General features: G+C 40.1%; 2 protein-coding genes and 1 pseudogene across 6 annotated transcripts in view; all 3 read right to left on the reverse strand.

Annotated features, from left to right (window-relative positions):
- The window catches only part of LOC131828625 (cytochrome P450 2C41-like), a 59,168-nt gene extending 54,950 nt beyond the window's left edge, over positions 1-4,218 (reverse strand). For 2 of the 5 annotated variants that reach the window (XM_059169402.1, XM_059169404.1), the window contains exons 1-3: positions 3,965-4,218; positions 1,713-1,875; positions 1,393-1,542 (exon numbers count right to left, since the gene is read on the reverse strand). In XM_059169402.1, the coding sequence (XP_059025385.1) occupies positions 1,393-1,542; positions 1,713-1,875; positions 3,965-4,132 (481 nt within the window). In that variant the 5' untranslated portion in view covers positions 4,133-4,218. Of the gene's footprint in view, positions 1-1,392; positions 1,543-1,708; positions 1,876-3,964 lie in introns of those variants that run through there. The other 3 variants (XM_059169401.1, XM_059169405.1, XM_059169406.1) reach the window with 3 other exon arrangements.
- A 9,391-nt stretch (positions 4,219-13,609) lies between these two features.
- LOC131830901 (U4 spliceosomal RNA) lies at positions 13,610-13,670 on the reverse strand (annotated as a pseudogene).
- An 8,239-nt stretch (positions 13,671-21,909) lies between these two features.
- Positions 21,910-24,291, reverse strand: part of HELLS (helicase, lymphoid specific) — a 39,293-nt gene continuing 36,911 nt past the window's right edge. Inside the window, exon 22 of the mRNA XM_059169407.1 lies at positions 21,910-22,479. Within this exon, the coding sequence (XP_059025390.1) occupies positions 22,385-22,479 (95 nt within the window). The 3' untranslated portion in view covers positions 21,910-22,384. The remainder of the gene's footprint in view (positions 22,480-24,291) is intronic.

A 24,291-nucleotide genomic window follows, 5' to 3' on the forward strand; every position in this document is an offset into this window, starting at 1 on the left:
TTCTTCAAAAAGTTGAAAATAGAGCTACCCTACAACCCAGCAATTGTGCTCTGGGTGTTTACCCTAAAGATACAAATGTAGTGATCCAAAGGGGCACGTGCACCTGAATGTTTATAGCAGCAATATCCACAATAGTCTGGAAAGAGCCCAGACGTCTTTCAACAGATGAATGGATAAAGAAAATGTGGTATGTATGTATATATATATATATATATATATATATATATATATATATGTATATGTATATGTATGTGTATATATATGTGCATAATGCACATATATATGTGCATAATGGAATACTATGCAGCCATCAAAAAAACCCCAAATCCTGCCATTTGCATTGATATGGATGGAACTAGAGGGTATTATACTAAGTGAAATAAGTCAATCAGAGAAAGGCAATTGTCATATGATCTCTCTGATATGAGGAATTTGAGAGGCAGAGCAGGGGTTTGTGAGGGGAAGAAAAGGGAAAAATGAAACAAGATGGGACTGGGGATGGAAACAAACTAATCTCAGGAAACAAACTGAGGGCTGCTGGGAGGCAGAGGGGGTGGGAGAGGGTGGCTGGGTGATGGACATTGGGGAGGGTATGTGCTACGGGAAGTGCTGTGGATTGTGTAAGACTGATGATTCACAGACCTGTACCCCTGAAAAAAATAATCAAATAATACATTACATGTTAATTTTTAAAAAAAGAAATGAGGGGTGCCTGGGTGGCTCAGTGGGTTAAAGCCTCTGCCTTCAGCTCAGGTCATAGTCCCAGGGTCCTGGGATTGAGCCCCCAATGGGCTCTCTGTTTGGTGGGGAGCCTGCTTCCTCCCCTCTCTCTGCCTGCCTCTTCTGCCTACTTGTGATTTCTTTCTCTCTGTCAAATAAATAAATAAATAAATCTTAAAAAATTAAATAAAAATGTTTAAAAAAGAAATGAAAAGAATGCAAGATTTAAAAGAAAAAAAAAGCACATGTCACTAGCTACAGGTGCTCCATGTGAAAGGTGTGAAATCATTGCCACTGTGTCCATTTGACAAGTATTCCCTGGTGACCTTTTCTGAAATAGGTAACCCACATTTACATGGGAATGTATTATTACTATTACTATGGGAAAAATACCGTTCTCTAACTCTGAAAAAAAAAAATGAGTCCCCAAATGTTGTACCTTCATGGTGTAATGATGTGGAAATAAAAAATTGGGGACAGAAAAGGATTAAATGACCTTTTACACCCACACTGTGGCACAGTCATGAAATGACACATGACCAGCATAGACACACAGAAGCTCCCCTGGCTCTTTGCTGCACTCCCTCTTTCCACGCGAGGGCTGAAATGTTTCCAAGGACATCAGTAGACGAGAGAACAGCCTGCCAAGATCAGAGCTATAGAATAACCCACCTTTGGTTTTTCTCAAAGCTTCTACAAGGTGGCAGGCTTCCTCTTGAACTCGGCTCTCAAGGTCACTCTTTCCCATCCCCAAAGTCCGCAGGGTCATGAGGGAGAAGCGCCGTATCTCCTTCCATTTGTTTCCGTTAGTGAAAAGGATTCCTACCAGAGGGGAAACAGAAACTGGGCAGGAGGTCCTAAGCAAGGAGGAAGAAGGTCATACGCAGCAGCCTCACGGTGGGCCAAGTTCTGCTGAGTCGCTCTTCAAATTCCAGTTTTCCATCCTTTCCAACCCCATAACCAGTGCTGAACGTGTGTACCTGCTCACCTACCATGTCCTTTATTAACTTTTTCAGCTAAGGGGAAACTTCCTCTTGCAGAAAACTCTTCTCCCAGATCAATCAGGGCTTCCTTCACTGCTTCATACCCATAGAGTACAACGGTGGGCTTCATGCCAAAATACAGAGTGAATACAGGGCCATACGCTTTTGAGAGCTGAGAATTTCGAAGAAAACATATATGTTAGCAAAAGAAGTCACAATTTAGTCTATGTTTTGTGCATAATTTTGTGTGTGTGTGCGATTAAGCCTGATATCATCATACTGTCGATGTTTTTATTCTACCAAACATGGCTTCAAATATTCCTGAATCTTACCTATAAATAAGATTGTTACAGCTGACACATAGAGAGGGCCACTGATATGACGGGCAATGGTCTGGGGAATTGGTACTCAGATAATTACAACTGATTATTACACCAACGCCTTGAGCTAGGTTTATTTACCCTGTTGTACAGATAAAGAGACTGAAGTTCAAAGAGTTTCCTATATAATCCCAGTGTCTAATAACAGAACACCCAAATTTCAACCCTACTTAGCCAAACTCTTTTGTCTCCAGTGCCTATCTCTGAACCAGTACCCAGCTGTTTCAGGAAAGCACTGTAAAGCCCATTCTCTGGAGATTTCTCTTTTCTTCTTCTTCTTCTTTTTTTTTTTTTTTAAGGACTTTATTTTTAAGTTATCTCTATACCCAGCATGAGGTTTGAACTCATGAGCCCAAGATCAAGAGTCTCAAGCTTAGTGACTGAGCCAGCCAGGTGCTCCCATCTCCTGAAGATTCTGACTTGGTAGCCTTATAATAGTTACTAGAAATCCATACTAAAAAAAAAAAGAAAGAAAGAAAACCACCCCAGCTGGTGCTCATGCCCACTCCACTTTGAGATCGGCTGGTATTACTAACACTAAAGGCAGGACCAGGACAGGCAACATCTCACAAAACAACAATTGCTTCTATCCTGCAGCATTCACAGGGTATAGACAGCAGCTCTGTGCGGAATCCGGGGATTATGTTACCATCCAGTTGGTCCTGATGATTTCTTATTTTTTACATTCATTCAAGCTAGTTCTGGACCCAGTTACTTGCTTGCCATCAGGCACTACTTGCTTCTTCAGAGTTCAATTTTCATGAACAAAACACACAGACTATATAATAGATGACTCTTCAAATGAAATCTCTAATCACAAAACACCACCCTTACCATTTACCTTTAGCCAGAAATCACAGCAAAGGGTTGTGAAACAAAGGCAGCAGAATTCCTGGCTTTTGTCACTTCATTATTGTTTTTTAAAAGATTTTAAGACTTTATTTGAGAGAGTGAACACATGAATGGGGACTGGGGAGACGGAGAGTGGGGGAGGGAAAGAATCACAGTCTCTGTGCTGAACCGAGCATGGAGCCAATGAGGGGCTTGATCCCATGACCTCAAGATCATGACCTGAGCCAAGACCAAGAACCAGACATTCAATCGATAGAGCCACCCAGGCACCCTGGACTTTATTATTATTTTTTAAAAGATTTTATTTATTTATTTGACAGAGAGAAATCACAAGTAAGCAGAGAGGCAGGCAGAGAGAGGAGGAAGCAGGCCCCCAGCGGAGCAGAGAGTCCGACGTGGGGCTCAATCCTAGCACCCTGGGATCATGACCTGAGCCGAAGGCAGAGGCTTTAACACACTGAGCCACCCAGGCGCCCCTGAACTTTATTATTTTAATGCTACCACAGAACAGCCTAAATGTTTCTTTACTCATAGAACACATTATTTTATTCCACTTTTTTTTTTAAGTAATCGCTACACCCAACATTGCAGCTCAAAATTCATGACCCTGAGATCAAAATTCATGACCCTGAGATCAAGGGTGGCATGCTGTATTGGCAAAGTCAGCCAGGCGCCCCTTATTCCACTATTCTTTTTTTTTTTTTTTAAGATTTTATTTATTTATTTGACAGACAGAGATCACAAATAGGCAGAGGCAGGCATAGAGAGGAGGAAGCAGGCTCCCTGCTGAGCAGAGAGCCAGATGCAGGGAGGCAGGGCTCGATCCCAGGACCCTGAGATCATGACCTGAGCTGAAGGCAGAGGTTTTAACCCACTGAGCCACCCAGGAGCCCCTTATTCCACTATTCTTGACAATATTTCACAAGTATATGTTTTACAGACGTACCTTGATATTTTAATATAATGTGGTTAATTTTAATATATTTTATTTAAAAGTAGAGGAGCTGGAGAAACATAAAGCATACTTACATTGCTCAAGGACTTGCTGAGGTTCTTCACATCTAACTGGAGGATATTTCCAATGAAAGGGAGAGGAGTGGGGCCAGGTGGGAGCTTCCCCTTTCCAGAGCTCTGTTTCCAGAGTGAAAGGAGAAGCCAACAGGAGAGACAGAGCACCAGAACCACAACTAGATCCATGAAAGCACTCCCTTTTTGGACGACTGTGAGCTTGACATCTAAAGCTTTTATAATACTCCCTGCTAATTCAACCTGTCCCTCTGACTCATAAACTAATCAATCAGCTGGATTACTTTAATCTCTCTTTTGAAAGGACTTTGGCCTACTGATAAAGATAAAAATACGTGTTTTTCTTTTTGCTTCTACTACTCCTGCCCTGAGATTCTGGTCTAACAGGTCTGGAGAGGAGCCCAGGTACTGTTAATGTTTTCGGTTTGGGGGTTTGTTTTTCTTTTTAACATTCTAGGTGGTTCCAGTTGAGAGCCAGTGAAGTAAATCACTTAATCACAAAATCTGCAAGACATTCTGGATTTTCAGATTAATGATCAGTTGAGAATTTATGATTTTAGAGGAAATCCTTATACACAAAAACGTTTATCCTTTAATGCTTTAGCAAACACCAGTATATTTTGTCCTAGAAAATGAAAGCCTTTTGAAATATTTGTGTACTGTACTAACATTCAACAAAATACATAGCAAGTAATTAGCTAAATAAATTTATATATATTTACCATCAAACTCTTATGCCCACCCCCACCCACACACAGTGGAATTTTAATTTTACAAAAGAAGGGGAAATTTGGAGGCAACAGGAGACCCATCCAGTGTTGTACACCTTCTAAGTGACAAAAATGGGAATTGAACCTAGATCTTTTGAGGACCACTATGATGCATGATGGCTTACACCATAGCTGCCTCAATAATTATAGGAAAAACAAAATCGAACCCCCCAAGTACTAGTTCCTCTGTATGCATACCTCACTGACTGTTCACGAAATAGTAAGTTTCACTAAGTAGAAGCCTTTGTTTGATTCCAAGGATAAAAGGACTATAGGCTCTCAAAAGAAAAAAAAAATAAAAGAAAGGGATTCTCCCCCTCTCCATCACTGCACAGGTGAAAGTTGCTCAGGTAATTGAAAGAAGATCCCGTCTCAGAATTTAGGAGGCAAGACTTGAGAAAATATGGTTTCCCCTACCTTCCAGTGATCTCCAGACATAACTTCTGATTTTTTTTTTTTTTTGAGGGGGCGGGCTGCCACTGTCAAAAATGATGGAATGAGAGCGCCTGGATGGCTCAGTGGGTTAAAGCCCCTGCCTTCAGCTCAGGTCATGATCTCAGGGTCCTGGGATCGAATCCCGCATCGGGCTCTCTGCTCAGCAGGGAGCCTGCTTCTCTCTCTCTCTCTCTCTCTCTCTCTCATAATGCCTGCCTCTCCATCTACTTGTGATTTCTCTCTGTCAAATAAATTAATAAAATCTTTTAAAAAAAAATAAAAAATAAAAAATAAAAAAATGATGGAATGAAGTATGCACAACAAGGTAGGCAAGATTTTAAAACAAAAGGTGTGAATTCAGTGGAGAATGGGATGCAGGGAGTTCATTAAACAGACCCATAGGACTGGGGCACCTGACTGGCTCTGCGGGAGAAGCATTCGACTTTTGATTTCAGGATTGTGACTTTGATCCCCACATGCCATGCAGTGTTGATATACTTTAAAAAAAAAAAAAAAGACCCAAAAAACAACCACCACCACACGAAGACCTGAACAGGTGACATTCAGTGGTCAGGAGGATCTACTGATCACTGGAATGATAGCTATACATTATCAGATCACTAATAGTAATGTTTGTACAAAGGGATGTTCTCTAAATATATTTGTTCTTAATTGATTAGTACAGTTCTTTCTAAGCTTTTTTTTTTTTAAAGATTTTTATTTATTTATTTGATAGAGAGAGATCACAAGTAGGCAGAGAGGCAGGCAGAGAGAGGGGGAAGCAGGCTCCCCGCTGAGCAGAGAGCCCGATGTGGGGCTCGATCCCAGGACCCTGAGATCATGACCTGAGCCGAAGACAGAGGCTTAAACCACTGAGCCACCCAGGCGCCCCCTTTCTAAGCTTTTAATAAAGAAAATTAACTTTTTTTTTTTAAGATTTTATTTACTTATTTGACAGAGAGAGATCTCAAGTAGGCAGAGAGGCAGGTAGAGAGAGAGGAGGAAGCAGGCTCCCTGCTGAGCAGAGAGCCCAATGCAGCGCTGGATCCCAGGACCCTGGGATCATGACCTGAGCTAAAGGCAGAGGCTTTAACCCACTGAGCCACCCAGGCACGCCCCTAGAAGTTTCTTTTAAAAGAAACCTTTCACTGATGCATAATAAACCTAAAGTCCTAAAAGTTGTGCTCAGTGAGTTATCATCTGAACATATACTGTGAAACCAACGCACAGGCCAAGAAAAATTTTGCCAGGACACCAGAAGCCCCATTATGCCTCCTATTCAGAACCTCCCCTCGCCCTCACTAAATGTACCCATTGTCATGTACCCATGTACTTTGATTGACATGTACCCATGTCAAAAGCTAGTTTTGCCTGTTTGTGATCTATACATAAATGAAATCATACATTTAATATTTAGTTTCTTTCCTTCATGCTGTTGCAAATAGCACTAGTTATGTTTTCTTATAGTGTCTTATAACTATTCCACTGTTTTTTCCCACTGTATTGTGATAGACATGTGGGTTGGTTCTAGTTTGAGACTATTATGAATAGTATTAATTTCCTATAGAAGGCTTTTCTGTATCCCAATGTATTGGTTTTCTGTTCAACACATATCTACAATTGCTGGAGATGCAATTGTAGATATTTTCTTTTTCAGTAAATACTGCCAAATAATTATCCAAAAGGTTGAAAAGTTTTACTATGAGTTGTCAGTTACTCTACCTTCTTGTCAATACTAAGTATATTCAGGGGTGCCTGGGTGGCTCAGTGGGTTGGGCCTCTGCCTTCGGCTCAGGTCATGATCTCAGGATCCTGGGATCGAGCCCCACATTGGGCTTTGTGCTCAGCGGGAGCCTGCTTCCCCGCTCTCTCTCTCTGCCTGCCTCTCTGCCTACTTGTGATCTCTGTCTGTCAAATAAATAAATAAAATCTTTAAAAAAATACTAAGTATATTCAGTTCTTCATTTTAAGCATCTGACAGATATGTAATACCCCACTGCAGGGTTTTTTTTAATTTTTTATTTTTTATAAACATATATTTTTATCCCCAGGGGTACAGGTCTGTGAATCACCAGGTTTACACACTTCACAGCACTCACCAAAGCACATATCCTCCCCAATGTCCATAACCCCACCCCCCTTCTTCCAACGCCCCTCCCCCCAGCAACCCTCAGTTTGTTTTGTGAGATTAAGAGTCACTTACAGTTTGTCTCCATCCCAATCCCATCTTGTTTCATTGATTCTTCTCGTACCCACTTAAGCCCCCATGTTGCATCACCACTTCCTCATATCAAAGAGATCATATGATAGTTGTCTTTCTCTGCTTGACTTATTTCACTAAACATGATATGCTCTAGTTCCATCCATGTTGTCACAAATGGCAAGATTTCATTTATTTTGATGGCTGCATAGTATTCCATTGTGTATATATACCACATCTTCTTGATCCATTCATCTGTTGATGGACATCTAGGTTCTTTCCATAGTTTGGCTATTGTGGACATTGCTGCTATAAACATTCGGGTGCACGTGCCCCTTTGGATCACTACGTTTGTATCTTTAGGGTAAATACCCAGTAGTGCAATTGCTGGGTCATAGGGCAGTTCTATTTTCAACATTTTGAGGAACCTCCATGCTGTTTTCCAGAGTGGCTGCACCAGATTGCATTCCTACCAACAGTGTAGGAGGGTTCCCCTTTCTCTTCATCCTCGCCAGCATCTGTCATTTCCTGACTTGTTAATTTTAGCCATTCTGACTGGTGTGAGGTGATATCTCATTGTGGTTTTGATTTGTATTTCCCTGATGCCGAGTGATATGGAGCACTTTTTCATGTGTCTGTTGGCCAACTGGATGTCTTCTTTGCAGAAATGTCTGTTCATGTCCTTTGCCCATTTCTTGATTGGATTATTTGTTCTTTGGGTGTTGAGTTTGCTAAGTTCTTTATAGATTTTGGACACTAGTCCTTTATCTGATATGTCATTTGCAAATATCTTCTCCCATTCTGTCAGTTGTCTTTTGATTTTGTTAACTGTTTCCTTTGCTGTGCAAAAGCTTTTGATCTTGATGAAATCCCAATAGTTCATTTTTGCCCTTGCTTCCCTTGCCTTTGGCGATGTTCCTAGGAAGATGTTGCTGCGGCTGAGGTCGAAGAGGTTGCTGCCTGCGTTCTCCTCAGGATTTTGATGGATTCCTTTCACACATTGAGGTCCTTCATCCATTTTGAGTCTATTTTCATGTGTGGTGTAAGGAAATGGTCCAATTTCATTTTTCTGCATGTGGCTGTCCAATTTTCCCAACACCATTTATTGAAGAGGCTGTCTTTTTTCCATTGGACATTCTTTCCTGCTTTGTCGAAGCTTAGTTGACCATAGCGTTGAGGGTCTATTTCTGGGCTCTCTATTCTGTTCCATTGAGCTATGTGTCTGTTTTTGTGCCAGTACCACGCTGTCTTGATGATGACAGCTTTGTAATAGAGCTTGAAGTCCAGAATTGTGATGCCACCAACGTTGGCTTTCTTTTTCAATATCCCTTTGGCTATTCGAGGTCTTTTCTGGTTCCATATAAATTTTAGAATTATTTGTTCCATTTCCTTGAAAAAGATGGATGGTACTTTGATAGGAATTGCATTATATGTGTAGATTGCTTTAGATAGCATAGACATTTTCACAATATTTATTTTTCCAATCCAGGAGCATGGAACATTTTTCCATTTCTTTGTGTCTTCCTCAATTTCTTTCATGAGTACGTTATAGTTTTCTGAGTATAGATTCTGTGCCTCTTTGGTTAGGTTTATTCCTAGGTATCTTATGGTTTGGGGTGCAATTGTAAATGGGATTGACTCCTTAATTTCTCTTTCTTCTGTCTTGTTGTTGGTGTAGAGAAATGCAACTGATTTCTGTGCATTGATTTTATATCCTGACACTTTACTGAATTCCTATACAAGTTGTAGCAGTTTTGGAGTGGAGTCTTTTGGATTTTCCACATATAGTATCATATCATCTGCAAAGAGTGATAATTTGACTTCTTCTTTGCTGATTTGGATGCCTTTAATTTCCTTTTGTTGTCTGATTGCTGAGGCTAGGACTTCTAGTACTATGTTGAATAGCAGTGGTGATAATGGACATCCCTGCCGTGTTCCTGACCTTAGCAGAAAAGCTTTCAGTTTTTCTCCATTGAGAATGATATTTGCGGTGGGTTTTTCATAGATGGCTTTGATGATATTGAGGTATGTGCCCTCTATCCCTACACTTTGAAGAGTTTTAATCAGGAAGGGATGCTGTACTTTGTCAAATGCTTTTTCAGCATCTATTGAGAGTATCATATGGTTCTTGTTCTTTCTTTTATTGATGTGTTTTATCACATTGACTGATTTGCGGATGTTGAACCAACCTTGCAGCCCTGGAATAAATCCCACTTGGTCGTGGTGAATAATCCTTTTAATGTACTGTTGGATCCTATTGGCTAGTATTTTGGTGAGAATTTTCGCATCTGTGTTCATCAAGGATATTGGTCTATAGCTCTCTTTTTTGATGGGATCCTTGTCTGGTTTTGGGATCAAGGTGATGCTGGCCTCATAAAATGAGTTTGGAAGTTTTCCTTCCATTGCTATTTTTTGGAACAGTTTCAGGAGAATAGGAATTAGTTCTTCTTTAAATGTTTGGTAGAATTCCCCCGGGAAGCCGTCTGGCCCTGGGCTTTTGTTTGTTTGGAGATTTTTAATGACTGTTTCAATCTCCTTACTGGTTATGGGTCTGTTCAGGCTTTCTATTTCTTCCTGGTTCAATTGTGGTAGTTTATATGTTTCTAGGAATGCATCCATTTCTTCCAGATTGTCAAATTTGTTGGCGTAGAGTGCTCATAGTATGTTCTTATAATAGTTTGTATTTCTTTGGTGTTAGTTGTGATCTCTCCTCTTTCATTCATGATTTTATTTATTTGGGTCCTTTCTCTTTTCTTTTTGATAAGTCTGGCCAGGGGTTTATCAGTTTTATTAATTCTTTCAAAGAACCAGCTCCTAGTTTCGTTGATTTGCTCTATTGTTTTTTTGGTTTCTATTTCATTGATTTCTGCTCTGATCTTTATGATTTCTCTTCTCCTGCTGGGCTTAGGGTTTCTTTCTTGTTCTTTCTCCAGCTCTTTTAGGTGTAGGGTTAGGTTGTGTACCTGAGACCTTTCTTGTTTCTTGAAAAAGGCTTGTACCACTATATATTTTCCTCTCAGGACTGCCTTTGTTTTGTCCCACAGATTTTGAACCGTTGTATTTTCATTATCGTTTGTTTCCATGATTTTTTTCAATTCTTCTTTAATTTCCCGGTTGGCCCATTCATTCTTTAGAAGGATGCTCGTTAGTCTCCATGTATTTGGGTTCTTTCCAAACTTCCTCTTGTGGTTGAGTTCTAGCTTCAGAGCATTGTGGTCTGAAAATATGCAGAGAATGATCCCAATCTTTTGATACCAGTTGAGTCCTGATTTAGGACCGAGGATGTGATCTATTCTGGAGAATGTTCCATGTGCACTAGAGAAGAATGTGTATTCTGTTGCTTTGGGATGAAATGTTCTGAATATATCTGCGATGTCCATCTAGTCCAGTGTGTCATTTAAGGACTTTATTTCCTTGCTGATCTTTTGCTTGGATGATCTGTCCATTTCAGTGAGGGGAGTGTTAAAGTCCCCTACTATTATTGTATTATTGCTGATGTGTTTCTTTGATTTTGTTATTAATTGGTTTATAGAGTTGGCTACTCCCACGTTGGGGGCATAGATATTTAAAATTGTTAGATCTTCTTGTTGGACAGACCCTTTGAGTATGATATAGTGTCCTTCCTCATCTCTTATTATAGTCTTTGGCTTAAAATCTAATTGATCTAAGGATTGCCACTCCTGCTTTCTTCTGATGTCCATTAGCATGGTAAATTCTTTTCCACCCCCTCACTTTAAATCTGGAGGTGTCTTCGGGCTTAATATGAGTTTCTTGAAGGCAACATATAGATGGGTTTTGTTTTTTTATCCATTCTGATACCCTGTGTCTTTTGATTGGGGCATTTAGTCCATTAGCATTCAGGGTAACTATTGAGAGATATGAATTTAGTGCCATTGTACTGCTTGTAAGGTGACTGTTACTGTATATTGTCTCTGTTCCTTACTGATCTACCACTTGTAGGCTCTCTCTTTGCTTAGAGGACCCCTTTCAATATTTCCTGTAGAGCTGGTTTGGTATTTGCAAATTCTTTCAGTTTTTGTTTGTCCTGGAAGCTTTTAATCTCTCCTTCTACTTTCAATGATAGCCTAACTGGATATAGTATTCTTGGCTGCATGTTTTTCTGGTTTAGTGCTCTGAAAATATCATGCCAGCTCTTTCTGGCCTGCCAGGTCTCAGTGGATAAGTCAGCTGCCAATCTAATATTTTTACCATTGTATGTTACAGACTTCTTTTCCTGGGCTGCTTTCAGGATTTTCTCTTTGTCACTAAGACTTGTAAATTTTACTATTAGGTGACGGGGTGTGGGCCTATTCTTATTGATTTTGAGTGGCATTCTCTGAACCTCCTGAATTTTGATGCTCATTCCCTTTGCCATATTGGGGAAATTCTCCCCAATATTTCTCTCCAGTATACCTTCTGCTCCCCTCTCTCTTTCTTCTTCTTCTGGAATCCCAATTATTGTAATGTTGTTTCTTCTTATGGTTTCACTTATCTCTTGAATTCTCCCCTCGTGGTCCAGTAGCTGTTTGTCCCTCTTTTGCTCAGCTTCTTTATTCTCTGTCATTTGGTCTTCTATATCACTAATTCTTTCTTCTGCCTCATTTATCCTAGCAGTGAGAGCCTCCATTTTTGATTGCACCTCATTAATAGCTTTTTTGATTTCAACTTGGTTAGATTTTAGTTCTTTTATTTCTCCAGAAAGGGCTTTTATATCTCCTGAGAGGGTTTCTCTAATATCTTCCATGCCTTTTTCGAGCCCGGCTAGAACCTTGGGAATTGTAATTCTGAACTCTAGATCTGACATATTACCAATGTCTGTATTGATTAGGTCCCTAGCCTTCGGTACTGCCTCTTGTTCTTTTTTTTTTTTTGTGGTGAATTTTTCCGCCTTGTCATTTTGTCCAGATAAGAGTATATGAAGGAGCAAGTAAAATACTAAAAGGGTGGCAACAACCCTAGGAAAATATGCTTTAACTAAATCAGAAGAAATCCCAAATTGTGAGGGAGGAGAAAGGGGATAAAAATAGGTTCAAAAAGAAAGAAAGAAAAAAAAAGGAAAAAAAAAAAGAAAAGAATTTAAAAAAAGAAAATGAATAAAGAAAAATATAAAAAAGAAAAAATATATATTAGATAAACTAGTTAAAAAACGTTAAAAAAGAAAAGGGTAAAAGTTAAAAAAAATTTTAGCAGAAGAAGAGAAAAAAAATGAAAAAGAAAAAAATTAAATTAACTGCAAGACTAAAAAAATCACAGGGAGAAAGCCATGAGTTCCGTGCTTTGCTTTCTCCTCCTCTGGAATTCTGCTGCTCTCCTTGGTATTGAAACCGCACTCCTTGGTAGGTGAACTTGGTCTTGGCTGGATTTCTTGTTGATCTTCTGGGGGAGGGGCCTGTTGTAGTGATTCTCAAGTGTCTTTGCCCCAGGCGGAATGGCAGCGCCCTTACCGGGGGCCGGACTGAGTAATCCGCTCGGGTTTGCTTTCAGAAGATTTTGTTCCCTGAACGCTTTCCGTAGAGTTCTGAAGGACGGGAATACAAATGGCTGCCTCCTGGTCTCTGGCCCGGAGGAGCCGAGAGCCCGGGGCCCCACTCCTCAGTGCGCCCTCAGAGAACAGCGCCCAGTTACTCCCATCTGCCTGACCTCCGGCCGCGCTCCGAGCTCACCGAGCCTGCGACTGGTTTAAGGTAACACCGAGCTGTGAGCTTACTGTCAGCTCTGTCTCTGTAGCCGGCTTTCCCTTTCCAATACCCGCAAGCTCTGCGACACTCAGACACCCCCGATCCTTCTGTGACCCTGCGGGACCTGAGGCCATGCTGACCCCGCGTGGGCTTTGCCCCGGTTTAGCCTCTGGAGCGATGTCCCTCAGTGGAACAGACTTTTAAAAGTCCCGATTTTGTGCTCCGTTGCTCCACCGCTTGCTGGGAGCCGGACCCTCCCCCACCCCCGGGGTCTATCTTCCCGTAGCTTTGGATTCACTTCTCCGCCAGTCCTACCTTTCAGAAAGTGGTTGTTTTTCTGTTTCCAGAATTGCTGTTCTTCTTCTCTTCGATCTGCCGATGGATTTGCAGGTGTTTGCAATCTTTAGATAAGCTATCTAGCTGATCTCCTGCTAGCTGAAGTAGTCTCAGCCTGCTACTTCTCCGCCATCTTGACTCCTCTATCCCATTGCAGTTGTAATTCACATTTCCATGACAATTCGTGATGCAGAGTGCTTTTTCAGATGTCCATTGACAATATCACTTCTTAGCAATAATCGCGCCTTGGATAAACCTCATTAGCTACGATACTGCCACTGCGCAAAGCTGACAATATCACTTCTTTTGTGAAGGGTTTGTAGTTTATATATGAGCCCATTGCTGGCTTCACACACACACACACACACACACACACACACACACACACACACACTTCACACACACACACATATATTTACACATTTTACTTTTAATAATTCTAAGTGTATAGAAAAGTCCAAAGTTTGTAGTTTTCCTTATTTTGTACATTTGAGAGTAAACTGTTGACCTGAAGTTCCAAAACCATATTTTGGGTTAAAAACAACGCAATTCTCCTATATAACCCTAATACAACTTTCAAAATCAGGAAACTAAAGTTGATGCTTTAGGACCCCACAATCCTCATTTCTGTTAATGTTTCACCAAAAGTCCCCATGATATTCAGTTCAGAATCCAGTTTAAAAGCATAAGCACATGTTGCAAGAAGTTTTCTCCTTAATCTGTTTCAGTCTGAAATAGTTCCTCAGCCTTTCCTTGACTTCCATGACCCTGCCACTCTTAAAGATGTATGTTGGCTATTTGTAAAATGTCTCTTGATGTGGGTCTGTCTGGTATTTCCTCATGATTAGATTCAGGTTATGTATCTGCCCCCTACCCCTCAAAGATATTAAGTAATCTCTATCCCCAACTTGGGGTTTGAATTTACAACCCTGAGATCAAGAGTCAAATGTTCCACCAACTGGGCCAGCCAGGCTCCCTGAGGTTATGCATCTTTGAAAGGAATATCACAGAATGCTTTTTCTTCTCATTGCATCCTATTGGATGACAATTCCAATCTGCCCCATTATGGGTGTTCACTTTTTTTTGGGGGGTGGGTAATCACTTTGATTACTTAAGAGTGCCTGCCAGAGTCTTCTACCACAAAATTATTTTCTTTATATATTTTTTAAAGATTTTATTTATTTATTTGAGAGAGAGACAGTGAGAGAGAGCATGAACAAGGAGAAGGTCAGAGAGAGAAGCAGACTCCCCGCGGAGCTGGAGCTGGGAGCCCGATGAGGGACTTGATCCTGGGACTCCAGGATCACGACCTGAGCCGAAGGCAGTTGTCCAACCAACTGAGCCACCCAGGCATCCCTTCTTTATATTTTTTAAAAAGATGTTATATTTGAGAGTGCACAAGCAGCAGGGAAGGGGCGGAGTCACTACTGAGCATGGAGCCTCAGACAGGGCTCTATGCCAGGACCCTGGGATATGACCTAAGCTGAAGGCAGACACTTAACCAACTGAGCCACCCAGGCATCCCCACCATAAAATTATTTTAATAAAATTTGTAATTTTTTAAAAAAGGTTTTATTTATTTGAGAGAGAGAGCCTAAGCACAAGCAGGGGGAGCGGCAGGCAGAGGGAGAAGCAGACTCCCTGATGAGACGGAGCCTGATGTGGGACTCGATCCCAGGCAGACACTTAACTGACTGAGCCACCCAGGAGCTCTTTAGCACCATTTGTAATTAAATATTTCGAAGGCAGACTCTTTGAAACCTTGTTACTATTCATCAACTTTTCACTGGTATTTATATATCATTATGAAATCAGACAATTACTTTCATAGGTCACAATCTATTGTATCATTGATTTTTTAAAATTGTCTAATGATGGGATTCTTTACTCTTCACATAACCCCACCAATCTTTGAGCAATTTCTTATTTTCTAATGGAGTAGTATATTTCAGTTTTATCTCCTACTTCTCCTGCTTGGCTCTCCAACCAGCCATTTCTCTAGAGTCCTGGTTCTTAATAAAAAATGTGGTTTAAGAGGCACCTGGGTGGCTCAGTGGATTAAGCCTCTGCCTTCAGCTCAGGTCATGGTCTCGGGGTCCTGGGATCAAGCCCCACTTTGGGCACTCTGCTCAGTGGGGAGCCTGCGTTTCCCTCTCTCTGCCTGCCTCTCTACTTGTGATCTCTCAAATAAATAAATAAATAAAATCTTATTTTAAAAACTTTTTATTTATTGAGAGAGAGAGACAAGAGAGAGCATGAGAGGAGAGAGGTCCGTGGGAGAAGCAGACTCCCCGCTGAGCAGGGAGCCCAATGTAGGACTCAATCCTGGGACTCCAGGATCATGACCTGAGCCAAAGGCAGTCACTTAACCAACTGAGCCACCCAGGCACCCTAAATAAATAAAATCTTTTTTAAAAATGTGGTTTAGGGGTACCTGGGTGGCTCAGTTGGTTAAGAGTCTGCCTTCAGTTTAGGTTGTGATCCTGGGGTCCCGGGATCCAGCCCCATCAGGCTCCCTGCTCAAGGGAAGTCTCCCTCTAGCCTTTCCCTGGCTCATGCTCTCCCTCATAAATAAAATAAAATAAATAAAATAAATAAATAAAATAAATAAAATCTTTCTTTAAAAAACAGTCTGGCTTGGTGGGGCTCCTGGGTGGCTCAGTTGGTTGAGTAACCAACTCTTGGTTTCTGCTCAGGTCATGGTCTCAGCATCATGGGACTGAGTCCTTCATTGGACTCCTTATTCAGCAGGAAGCCTGCTTCTCCCTCTCCCTCTCCCTGCTTGTATTCTCTCCGTCAAATAATTTTAAAAGAAAGAAAGAAAGAAAGAAAGAAAGAAAGAAAGAAAGAAAGAAAGAAAGAAAGAAAGAAAGAAAGAAAGAAAGAAAGAAAGAAAAAGTCTTAAAAGAAATTAGGAGTCTCACATTCTCTGAAGAGAATGTAAGTTACACCCACTTTGGAAAGGACAGGCAAGCATAACATGTGACCTCTGTGGACCAAGGTTTTAAGTGACAGAAACACCTGCCTCCCACGCTAGTGTTATCAGATCTGACCCATCCCAGCACCCCAGCAGGGCAAGTTCAGAGGTTCAGAGAACACGATGTTTCTCCTCTGGCCAAAACCAGAGCGTCCTCAGAAAATGAGTTGGTTTACATGACCCCTGAACCTCCCCGGAGTGTGTACTTTTCCACTAGGATTTTAAACTAGGCAGGGGAACTTTCTGCAGAGTTCACAGAATTCACTGGACATCCCGAGAAGGAAAATAACCCTAAGAGCAGTTATTACATTTTTCTATCAAAAATTCTAAGGGCGCCTGGGTTACTCAGAGGGTTAATTAAGCCTCTGCCTTCGGCTCAGGTCAAGGTCTCAGGGTCCTGGGATCAAGGCCAGCATCAGGCTCTCTGCTCAGCAGGGAACCTGCTTCCCACTCTCTCCACCTGCCTCTCTGCCTACTTGTGATCCCACTCCCTGTGTCAAATAAATAAATAAAATCTTAAAAAAAAATTCTGATTTTCAGGGTTAAGCCTCTGCCTTCAGCTCAGGTCATGGTCTCAGAGTCCTGGGATCTCATTGGGTCTCTGCTCAGCAGGGAGCTTGCTTCCCTCCCTCTCTCTGCCTGCCTGTCTACTTGCGATCTGTCAAGTAAATTTTAAAAATCTTAAAAAAAAAAAAAAATTCTGACTTTCATACCCCTAAAACATTTTATGCAAAAATTTAACTGTTTTCCTTTTTGATTTATAACATTTTAAGTTCATTATTCACCTTCACGTTTGTCATAAATGCTCTCAAGTTCTGCAAATGTTAGCTCTATTTGATACAGTGAGTACATCCACTTCTAGTACTTCAAAATTATTGTGAAATACTGTCTTGGGTGCCTTCTTTGATCCAAAGACAGGAGTTACAAAATTTCCAAGCAATTGTGCTACTTAATTCACACTTTGTAATTATCCTGAAATGGGATTATAGCGAATGATCTACAGTAATTTTTTTTAAAAGGCTGATTATTTTTTGTAATCCAAAATGGTTTATTTTAAAATTGTTACAAGGTTATCTGCTAATCACATCTGTCCAACACCCAACACTTAAAATTTTATCACTCTATTCATTTTAAAGTAGGCTCCATTGGGTGCCTGGGTGCCTCAGTGTAAGGTTAAGCCTCTGCCTTTGGCTCAGGTCATGATCTCAGGGTCCTGGGACTGAGCCCTGCATGGGGCTCTCTGTTCAGCAGGGAGCCTGCTTCCCACCACCCCACCCCACCCCTGCCGCCTGCTTCTCTTCCTACTTGTGACCTATCAAAAAAATAGTCTTTTAAAAAATAAATACAGTAGGCCCCGTGCCCAGCGTCGGGCTTCAACTCAGGACCCTGAGCTGAGAGGAAGAGTCCGATCGATGCTCGACCAAACCACCCATGTGCCCCTCCTCTATTCTTTATCTATAGGAGTTTTGACTGCCTACTCAAGCACCTGAATGTTATGTATGAATCTCCAAGGGATAGCCAATGATGGATATAAGTTTTAGGTTGGAGTTTTTTCCCTGCAACACACTGACAACTTTACGGTCTTCCTTTTGCTAAAATAAGACATGTGCCATCTACCTGATCTCTGTCCCTTTGTGAATGAGCTCTCTAGCCTTTAGATTTTCTTTGATGTTATCTTATCTACAACACAGCCAGGTGTAGTTTCCTTGTCTTTTCTTTTTAGCACCTGATAAACTAATCTAATGGAGGTCCTTCATCTTTCTTTAATTCTAGTTACGAGTCCATACTATTTAATCCAGTGCAGTTTCCCCGGTTCTTCTTGGTATTCCTGCTTCATGTTTCCAACTCACTCTTATACAGATCACAGTACACCCCACCACGTTGGAGTTATGAGAGGCCGACAGATTAGGAAGGGAGAAGGGACAGGTGAGAGACATTCATTCTAAAGTGAACTGTGAGCTGAGGACTTGAATGCCAGGGAGTCAACCATGCAAATATCTGAATGAGAACAAGACCAAATATCAAGTTCTAATAATAATGAATCGATGAATTATGAATTTTTGATTACCTTTAGCACTGATGCCTCTAACAGAGTCCACTCAAATCTTGTAACTTCCCATTCTCTCCCAAGGAAGGATTAAACCAGTATTGTGCCAAGCTGTTTGAAATTCTAGTCACTTGCTTTTACACCCTAGTACTTGTACAAAAAGGATTCAATGAAAGGTGGAGAAACAAGGACAGATACAACCTTGGGATTGAGAGAAATAGGGTAAAGTCAAACCCCCTGCACCCAATGCTCCCAAATGAGTCTGCACCTTGTTCTACAGCACAAAGTAGTCAGTCTTAGATCTCATTTTGATAAAATATTAAAATAGGACTCATCTCATTTCTTGCAAGTAACCAGAGAAATAAACTTAAGTGTTGGGGGCAGCAAAGCAAACAATCCTTATTTAAAACCCAGTAAAAATGGTACACAGAATAAGAGGAAGGCAAGATAAACCTAACAGACCTCTTCTCACCAGAGGTTTTCTTACCATTTATTTCATCTATACTGGAAGAAGTGCTTTTTATTAATTTAAAATGTCCCAAATTTCATTATTCACATGCCTGGCAAAGATTTTTGCAGTGTAGAATTAATTAGTTCATGGTGATAAAGATTACAAAAGTGGTTACCTTGGGGTAGGGTTTAATTAGGAGGAACAGAGAACCTACAGAGATGCTAGCTATAACACAGGCAGTTACGGTGGATGCACGCGTACAACTAAGCACTTGATTCTATACTCTCCTGAAGTTATACACCCATAAGAAGTAAAGAAGTCTGTCATGTTTTTCTAACAACTACGCTATTTTTATATTTCATTCAAGAACTTATTAAAGCTAGAAAAGGAATGAAACCTGAATCTGACCACCTTAGGTGGGTAAGTGGTCAGAGTACGGAGTATGAAGAGAGGCAGGCATACTTTATAAATTTCTTCAATACTTAGAGAAAAGGAGCAGCTCACATAATTTCCCCACACACCTCTAAGAGACTTCTCTTCAAATGGTGATATTCAATGAAGCCAGTGATGGATATTAAGTAACAAGACTCAGGAATAAACAAAGATTCAGAGGTGTGACTTGGGGATCAATCTGCTGATTGATCTGGTTAGCGCACAAATTTGTGAAAGAGAGATTAGGAAAAATCTATGCTTTTGTTTCTCATAATGGACTCTGCAGACATAGCTCATGAATTGGAGCTAAAGATTTTATTCATTTATTTTAGAGAGAGAGAACATGAGGTTGGTGGTTGGGGGAGAGGAAGTGGGAGAAGCAGACTCCCTGCTGAGTGGGCAGCCAACATGGGGCTTGATCCCAGGACCTCAGGATCAAGACCTGAGCCAAAACAAAGAGCTGGGGACACTTAACCAACTGAGCCACTCAGGTGCCCAAAACTTCACTAGATTTTGACAAGTTACATGTTCTCTGAACATAACAGTAATGGTAGTAAATCAAGTCATGACAATAAGTGATTCCAAAGTAGCAAAGGAGATTTAGAAGATTTTTATTCTTAAGTATGATTCCTTGGGCTTAATTTGGTAACCATAATTGATGGTGAAGTAAATAAGTACACTATGTTATTTGTGGAAATGTACTGGCTAATACAACAAATAGGATCACAAAAACTTACCTGCCATTAATTTAAAAAGAAGCTCAAAACCAAAATAATTGAGTATGGACCTTAAAATAGAAACAACTAATGTTGTGAATATAAGCACTATTGCTTTTTAGTCTTCTCATAAAGTATTACTTTAAACCGCTAAGACTAAAAAATCATATGTAATTGCCAAGACATTGAAAGACGCCATCAAACATGTTTGCATAGAAATGTTAAAGTTCCAGGGCACCTTGTTGGCACAGTCAGTTAAGCATCTGAATCCTGGCTCCTGCTCAGGTTAGTCTCAACGTGCTGGCACATGAGTTCATAAACTCAGGTTTGGAACTGTTTGAGTCAGGCAACCAAGTAAGAATGTCAAGTAGTCAGCTGGAAGGAAGTTCAGGACAAAGATTCTGGCTAGAGATATAAATCTGAGTCATCTATTTAAAGCAATGAAGTAGGACCACCAAGGGAACCCCAAGCTTTGCTTGGGACATTCTAAAGTCTAGGGCTCAAAGACATAAGAAACAAATAGCTAAGGGGATTAAGAAAGGACCAGAGAAGTAGGAAGGAAAACCAGGTGATATGTTTGCTAGAAACTAGCAAAATACAGAAATTGCTTAGTGGAGGTTATACAACTGTAGGAAACGTTGCTTAAAGATCAAGCAAACTGAAATGCTGGGTGGCTCAGTCCATTAAGCAGCTGCCTTCAGCTCAGGTCATGATCCCAGTATCCTGGGATTGAGTCCCACATTGGGCTCCTTTCTCAGCAGGGAGCCTGCTTCTCCCTCTGCCTCTGTCTGCCACTCTGTCTGCCTGTGCTCTCTCTCTGACATATAAGCTTAAAAAAAAAAAAAAAAAAAAAGATCAAGCAAACTGAGGTGACAGTTAAGAAATGTTCCAATGGAAAGACAGGGATGACTAGAAGAGGTTCAGAAAAAAAAAAGGAAGAGAACAACCACCACCAAAAAATTGCATACCTACAACTTTCCAAGGAGTTTTCCTTACGAGAAAGAAATGAGACACTTTTGTTGGTTCTAGCTAGGACAATATATCCACAGTAGCAGGACAGAAGGATACATGGGCACAGATGCGGGGGTGGTGGTGGTTATAGATGCTGTCTGGCAACTTTCAAGTTCTCTTCTGATTCTATTTCCTCAGTGCCAACAGGTAGCAAGGTGAGAGAGGAGTTACTACAGATTTGAAGACAGAGGTGGAACCCATGAAATAGTCATTGGAGAACAAAATAGAACAGAGTAGGGAAACTTAGGAGGACTACTAAGCAACCAAGTTTGGGGATGTTTGGTCAGCATGATTGGCTGGTAAACATTCCCACTTGAAAAATACACCTCTCTGTAGTCTTTTCATCAGACTGAATATTCTCTCAAAACGGTTTTCTTCTGAGTCCCAGCTCAATTACCCTCTGGCAAGGATAATATCTACATTGAATATAACATTTTCCCAAGAGACAAACCACCTACACAGAAATGGCTCAGGGAACATTCAGGAACTCTCTTCTTCATAGTCTGATATACATACAGGGCCTAACTTGTTCCTATTTTGGTCTTTATGTTCATCTATCATATACCATGAATTTTACATTACTTACATTCCTACATTCTGTTTTCCTCTCTCGGGTAATATTTACTCCTCCTACTATACATTTTCAAGGTCTCTTCTTCCTTGTTCTATTCTTTGTTTTTTTGCGTGACATACTACCACTTCTTTTATCAAGACCCTACAGTTTTTTCAAAAGCCTGCACTGCAAGAACCAATGTCCAGTTGAAATCTTTATATATGTGTACAGTACTAATGAATAAAATCAAGTCAACATAATATTGAATCACAACGCCAGTCAAGATGTTTGTTATTATTTCACCTGAGCCATTATTTTTCTGAAAAAAATAATTTGATGAGATCATCTTATAACAAACATTTATTTGGTAAACTATTTTATAGAAATAGACCCTAAAATCAAACAATTTCTTATTTAAACAACAGAAAGTATAATCCCAATCTTTCCCCCATTGAAGCCTACTCCATAACTGAAGTACCCCAAACCCATGAACTGTACTGCTAAAAGCGGGGAAAAAGATATTAAACTTCCACAGGAAGACTGTATAAATCTGGCAGTGGTTAAGTACACATCAGCCTGTACCCAAAAATATTACTGAGCCTGAAAAATTAACGGAAAATCTAAAGTTACTATGAATACTCTTTTGTTCTTAATAAGGCTCAGAGAATTACCACCTACTGATTATGCAATGGTACAAGAGTCATTATGTAAACTGATACAATCAACAGGATAAAGTGGATAATCTGAATTTTAAAACCAATGTAGGTAAATCACTAGATGTAAACAAGAACTTTAAAAGATAGTCTTTAGCTCCACTTTAAAACAAACATTCAGGACTGGAATCCTCAGAATTTTCTAGAATCTTGAAAATCCCCATCTTCTCTTTAATCGGTCCTGAGGCATTCATTTGATCTAAGAGAAAAATATATAAACAAGGATTTATTTTTTTAAAAAGTTACAAACCTAAAAATGAATCTTAAAAGAGACGTCCAACATATTGTTATGAGAAGAGTCATCTGGCCAAAGTTTAAAAACCCACAGGAATGTGGGACACTTTATTCCTTAATCAATAGTCAACATAGCAAAAGTGAGAAAGTAAAGCATACTCCTCTTATTACAATGAGAACTGGCATCTAGGGAACAGATAAACATCAGTTTGCTAATCAAAATCACTTCTGAATTTAAGATACACAAGTTTAGAGCACCAATTTACAATTACATTTGGAGATGTTTTAAAAAACAAAACAAAACAGAGGCACCTGGGTGGCTCTGAGAGTTAAGCCTCTGTCTTTGGCTCAGGTCATGATCTCAAGGTCCTGGGATCAAGTCCCACATTGGGCTCTCTGCTCAGCAGGAAGCCTGCTTCCCCTCCCCCTTCTGCCTGCCTCTGTCTGCTTGTGATCTGTCATATATATTAAAAAAAAAAAGAAAGAAAGAAAAAAAGCCCAATCGTGATTAGTTTAAAAGCTGGTAAGCAAGATACCATGAAAATTTATCTTCATACACACCCCTCACTGCTAATATGTGGTCTTTTATGTTTTTGTTTATGGAATCTCTACTGATTTTGAATGCCATTACTCCAATTTCTTTGGATGTTGTAGCATCTTTGAATGTTAACTGCCACTTCTTTCCTGGTAGCTGCCTGCTCAAGTTGTCCATTTTTCTTGCTGACTTAGTTATCTATATGTAATAAACACTTCCTGTCTGTTATGTGTTGCACATATTTCTGTGGTTTGTCACTCATCTCTGCTTATGGTGTCATCTGTATTTATACAAGTCTTTAACGTAATAAAATCTATCAATCTATTCATTTAATTTTGTACCTTGAGAATTATTTCCCTGTTCTAAAAATCATACAAATATATTCCTCTGTTCGAAATAAATTCATCAGAGAAAGACAATTATATGATCTCTCTGATATGAGGAATTTGAGAGGCAGGATGGGTGTGGTGGTGAGGAGGGAGGGAAAAAATGAAACAAGATGGGACCAGGGAGGGAGAAAAACCATAAGAGTCTCTAAATCTCAGGAAACAAACTGAGGGTTGCTGGGGTGTGGGGAAAGGATAGGGTGGCTGGGTTATGGACACTGGGGAGGGTGTGTGCTATGTTAAGTGCTGTGAATTGTATAAGACTAATGATTCACAGACCTGTAGCCCTGAAACAAATAATACATTATATGTTAATTAACAAAAAAAAATATTGAGGTTTTCTCCAATTAGATTAACTTATCTAGAATGTGTCACTGAGTATGATATGAAGTCTCCCAGCTGTTGGTTAGAAATGTCCCCACATCATGTATTTGAATAACAGAAATTTCCCCTCTCTAGTTTAAATTGCCATTTCTGTCATTCACTGATTTTCAGCACAAGTTTGGTTGGCTTTCTCAATCTGCCAAACCACTGGTTCATTTATCTTATTATATCCTAATTCTAGTCTTGGTTATTGTGACCTTTAAATTATGTCTTAATACATGATATGGAATACTTTGTGGTTCTTAAAAATTGTCTTGGCTGTTGGCCCTTTTCTCTTCCACATAAAGTTTTAAAACTGCCTGTCATAGTTCTTTAAAGAGTCATACTGGAGCTTTAATTAGGAAGAAATATAAGAAATGTAAGTTAAGTTGGGGAATAGCAACTTATATTTTAACACATACATATTTCACTATATTCATCATTCACATCCATGAATATAGTGAAATATGTACATTTGTTCAGTCCTATGTTT

Source organism: Mustela lutreola, chromosome 4, assembly GCF_030435805.1.
Source record: "Mustela lutreola isolate mMusLut2 chromosome 4, mMusLut2.pri, whole genome shotgun sequence".
NCBI classification, from domain to species: Eukaryota; Metazoa; Chordata; class Mammalia; order Carnivora; family Mustelidae; genus Mustela; species Mustela lutreola.